Source organism: Aulonocara sp. 'chitande type north' Nkhata Bay, linkage group LG4 (genome assembly GCF_057382095.1).
Source record: "Aulonocara sp. 'chitande type north' Nkhata Bay isolate Kocher_YH1m ecotype deep benthic linkage group LG4, A_spYH_male_GT1.1, whole genome shotgun sequence".
Classification (NCBI taxonomy): Eukaryota; Metazoa; Chordata; class Actinopteri; order Cichliformes; family Cichlidae; genus Aulonocara; species Aulonocara sp. 'chitande type north' Nkhata Bay.
In genome coordinates this window covers 12701054-12705997 of record NC_141347.1, presented here as the reverse complement: position 1 = coordinate 12705997, position 4944 = coordinate 12701054, and the positions used below count along the sequence as shown (strand labels likewise).

General features: G+C 39.8%; 1 protein-coding gene across 1 annotated transcript; it reads right to left on the bottom strand.

Annotated features, from left to right (window-relative positions):
• Positions 1-1549: 1549 nt before the first annotated feature.
• On the bottom strand, positions 1550-3380 carry bglap (bone gamma-carboxyglutamate (gla) protein). Its single transcript, XM_086290557.1, has 4 exons — positions 3243-3380; positions 3087-3134; positions 2737-2821; positions 1550-2588 (listed from the first exon to the last, which is right to left on the bottom strand). The coding sequence occupies exons 1-4, from the start codon at positions 3298-3300 to the stop codon at positions 2486-2488; spliced, it is 294 nt and encodes a 97-aa protein (XP_086146683.1). The 5' UTR covers positions 3301-3380; the 3' UTR covers positions 1550-2485.
• Positions 3381-4944: the final 1564 nt, after the last annotated feature.

Here is a 4944-nt window from a genome sequence, read left to right as displayed (position 1 = left end):
AGTAAGTTGGGTTTTCAGAATGACAAAAATGTTATGTAAGTGTTTTGGAGTTTGTACATGCTTTGTCTCTAGGGGCCACAGTAATATAGAGCCGACTCATAACAATCACAACAGTGTAAGGGATATTTAAGGCAAAGTAAGGGGATCAACAAAGTCATAACGAATATTTGCTTGGAAGCTTACAGAGTTGTTAAGATATTTATTTCTGAGTATCAGGGAGGCAGAATTTATTATTTGTGCTGTCACACTAGAAGAATTGTCAAATCTTATGCTGCTGTACATTTAATTTAAAAATCACAACCAAAATGTGTTAAAAATGTATTTTATATGTGCAGAGAGACATGTGCTCATACTGAAGATACTGTTTGATCTTCTCATGGACCTCAGAAAAAAAAGGTCAAAAAAAGTGTTTTAGTATAAGGCACAAAATGAATGTAGATAAAAGCAAAAACAGGTTAAAGGAAATAATGATGCAATGCTCTGTAGGAAGCAGGAAACGCCGACAGTTTCAAAGTCAAACATGCGTGAGACTTGTTGAGTAGCTCAGCTGGTTCATTTAAAAATAAACACACTGCTGCAAAGTCCTGTTGGCATGTGCATATCTTAATGAGGGAAAACAAATGCCAGTAACATTGCCAGTAAGTTGCTCTGGACTGACAGGAAGTAAAAGATGACCTATTTATTATCGAATGAATAAAACATTTTACAACAGTAAACGGTGAAGTAGCTATATGACTGGAAACGTTTGTTTTTGCTTTTTTTTCTTTACTGCTCCCATGAAAATGTGGTAAATATATCTATGCTGTCATGTGAAAGAAGAAAGTATGTCCTCTTTCGAGTCTAAAGTTTTACATATCACATTGTTTAAAAAAAAGAACTGTAACAGTGACATATGACATAATAAAAATGAAATCAAAATGCAGACAAGTCATATTTGTTCAGTCCTTTTTCCTCTTCTACTGTCACAACTGTAAACATTTAATGTGCTAAATGAGGCCTGTAGAGACTGAAATGTAGATCATGGGTTTGTTCCATTTTTGCACTTTCTGACCTTGGTGGGAATTTGCTGGGATCTCCACTCCAGAGCTCCAGACCAGCAAACTGCAAAAACTTTTTTTTCTTTAACAACACAACACTTTAACAACACTTTAACAACACAATAATGTAATCTACGATCTAAGTTTCAAAGACAAACATGTTGGGAAACTTGTTTAGTCAGCCACCTGATTCGAAAAACAAAATACCTAAATGCTCCTCTGTGCAGGTTAAATAATAAGTCAGCTGTAATTAAACACCTCTAAATGTAACAATGCAAAACAGAAAGAAGCAGCATGGTGGTGGTTTTTAAAACTTTTAAAACTACGGTACGGCATCACTAACCATACATCTACATCTGTTTAGGTTCATCTCATCTCGCATCAACCTGATGGATTTTTCTTTGTATTAATAGAGAAACTGATCAAAAAGTAAGAAACAGAAGCAGAAAGAAGGTACCACAGAGTCGAACATTCACAAACATATTCACGTGCGTACACATTCACACATTGTCTATGATTTGTTTTTCTGCTTGTCTCAGTTTTATTTATGATTTGTGGCATATAGACAACTCATTCTGTGCACCTTGTCTCAGCTATGTTAACTGTGCTATCTCTGTCATCAATTGCTTTCTGCACAGCCAAACATAAACACCAAGAAGAAAACAAGCGAACTACCGGAATACAAAGGAAGAAATTACATCATGATGCACAATAGACCCGTCCGACTGGACACCCCGGTGCTGCCGGGATGATGTCGGGAATGCACAGATCTATCAAAGGAAACAAACAGACGGGGAATCACATGGCACAAAAGCTTCAGAGTTTCAGCGATTTTCTTTTGTGTGAAAATGTTTAAATAAATCATGAACCACATTTCTGAGCCACTCTCAGGCCCTGTTTACCGTGGTCACTGATATGTAGGAATACCCTTTTGATAAAGGAGTAGGACTGGATCACTTTAGTCTGAGAAATGTGATTTTTAAAGTTACTGCAAACTGTATTCACTAAAAGTATTCTTTAAAAAAAAAAAAGCAAACTGAATACCTTAAAAGAACTGCAATGTTATATTATAGAGATGATAAAGGTTCATTAGCCTTACATATAATATAGCCTAATAGGGACATCTAGTGGCTAAAACTTGTCAAATCTGCTTCATGAGTTACGTGAATGATTCCTAATCCAATACAACAAATAAGGCTTTAGAAAACAGCACACACAGCAGAATGATATTCATTTTTATTCCGTTTCAACTCTACAGGCGGAGAAAAATGACAGAATTACAGAGATATTCTTGAAGGTGCAGTTAGGAAAGAAAGTAAATCCACCTGCTGGTGTTTGGTTTCTTCCAGTCTGATCCGTCTGCCACACTTTTAGACAAAGAAAAAGCCGAGCTCAGAGGTGGCAATGCAAGAAAAAAGGCAGCTCTGGTGCGCAGTCAGCTGTAGCCTCTAATAGGGGATTGGTCCATAGTAGGCAGTGTAGGCGGCGATGATGCCATTTATGTCCATCATGTGCTCACAAGCCACGTTGGCCTCACACACTTCTCTCAGGCTGAATGGAGGAGAGAGGACACACACACGGTTACTTATGATGTTTCATACCTTCATGAAAACTTTCCATATCCAACCCAACCCTATTAAAGATAAGAACATGTCTAAAAACATGCAGCAATAAGGTTTGTAGATAAGGTGTGAGATACCTCTCCAGCTGTACCAAGGATAACTGTCCAGCAGCTCTCTTCTGCCTCACCACCGTGGAGGCCTGCTCCCTCTCCACAAACAAACCTGCACATCACAGTCATAAGACATCTGTCAACCTGCTGTTGTTTATGAAATTTTTTTTTTTTTTTTAAAGATCAGTATAGCATAAAAACAAAAAAAGTCATAGAGAAAAAACAACAAACAACAAAAAACAAGAGTATAGAAAATTTTTTGCAAAAAGTCATTCATCATTCATCATTCTTGGTATATCATTTCACTCATGCAGTGCCTGAAAGTTCGAACCCCTTCTCCATTAAACTCTGGACGAATAAACTAATATTAATCATACCCTCCTCAGCAGGGTTGTCACCAGCAGGCTGAGGGTCGGTGGCAGCATCTATCAAACAGAAGGGGAAAAATAAGAACAGACTAACTTTAAAAAACTAATTTAGTTTAAAGGTTTAAGGTTAAAAAATTACATTGCAAATATTGCTACAGCTCTTACCCGAAGCGACACAGATAACTACCAAGAAGCAGAGAGCCAGGATAGCCACGGTCTTCATCTTTTCTTTCTTTTTCAGCCTTCAGTTTAAGGGAAAATGGCCCGAGCTGTATCACTCACTCTCTCCGTCTTTCCTTCTCTTAGACATATATATGTAAAAACACACTCGGTTTATAGATGTAGCCCTTGTGTGACATGGATATGTGATTGGTTAGGGAATCATGTATCACACACCCACACAGATGCAGAAATACACACCTCTGCAAAAATGAAGTATATATATATGTATGTGTAAAAAAAGAAAGAAAGAAAAGGGCATCCACACTCACAGCGTTGCAGAATAAGGGGTCCAAAAGGTGGGCAATGTTTTAAAGCATAGGTGAGGAGCCACAAATATATGCCACTGGAAGGATCTTTCAATCAACATTATTTTACAGCTTCATTTGACCTACTTACCAGATTTGTGTTAAGAATCACAGTTTCCTTTTCCTCATCTTTGCAAAATTTGCAGTTATCTCTGTTAAAATAAAAAAACAAACAAAAAGGAGACAAAAAACAGAAAGAATGAAATGAAATCAAATCACTGTCACCGATATCTCATCATACGTAGTGGTAGTAATATAAAATTTAATGAACTCTTTCAGGAAAGCAGCTCGGACAGGTCAGACTTTTAAAGCGCCCACACACTTGTACATTTAGTTCAGTAAGTGCATGAGGCAGAGAAAAACCATGGCTTACTCACTAAAAAGGAAAAACCACTGTCCCACATTATGCTGCATTATTTTAATCTGAGGGCTTTCTTTTTATTGCAAACCACAGTGATTTCCTACATAGAGAAAGCAACATTTAGAAACAACCATGTTTGTTTGAAGCTTTGTAGACGGGCCATTTAAATGTGCACAGATATTTTTACCACAACAAGTGGGTGGTTCGACAGTTAAGCAGAGGAAAGCTGCATGATGTCGAGTGGAACATGTCGTTTGATTTTTAATGAAAACAAGACTTCCCACAAGCAAAGTGCCTAATACTCTCATGCCACTCCTAAAATGTAATCCTTTCCTGACACCATGACACCCCCCTCCTCCAATCCCTCTCTCAGCAGCAAGACATCTCCCCCCCTCCCCTCCTCCCAAACATCTCCCAGTGTCACAGTGGATCAGGTCAGGAGACAACTGAGGAAGCTTCGCCCCAGAAAGGCACCAGGCCCAGACAAGGTGTGTCCTAGGATGCTAAAGGCGTGTGCTGCTGAACTTGGGGAGCCGCTACAACGAGTCTTCAACCTCAGTCTGCGACTGGGGAGAGTGCCCGCCCTATGGAAGACATCCTGCATCGTCCCGGTCCCCAAAAAGAACCGGCCCAATGAGCTGAATGACTTCCGACCGGTGGCACTGACGTCACATCTTATGAAGACTCTAGAGCGGCTCTTCCTCAACTTCCTCCGACCACAGGTACAACATGCCCAGGACCCACTACAGTTTGCATACAAGGCGGGTGTCGGAGTGGAGGATGCCATCCTGTACCTCCTACACAGAGCCCACTCACACCTGGATGGGGGAAAAGGCACGGTCAGGATCCTGTTTCTTGACTTTTCCAGTGCCTTTAATACCATCCGGCCCTGTATGCTTCAGGAAAAACTGAACAGGATGGAGGTGGACCCCTGCCTGGTCGCTTGGATCTCCGACTACCTCACCGACAGACCACAGTA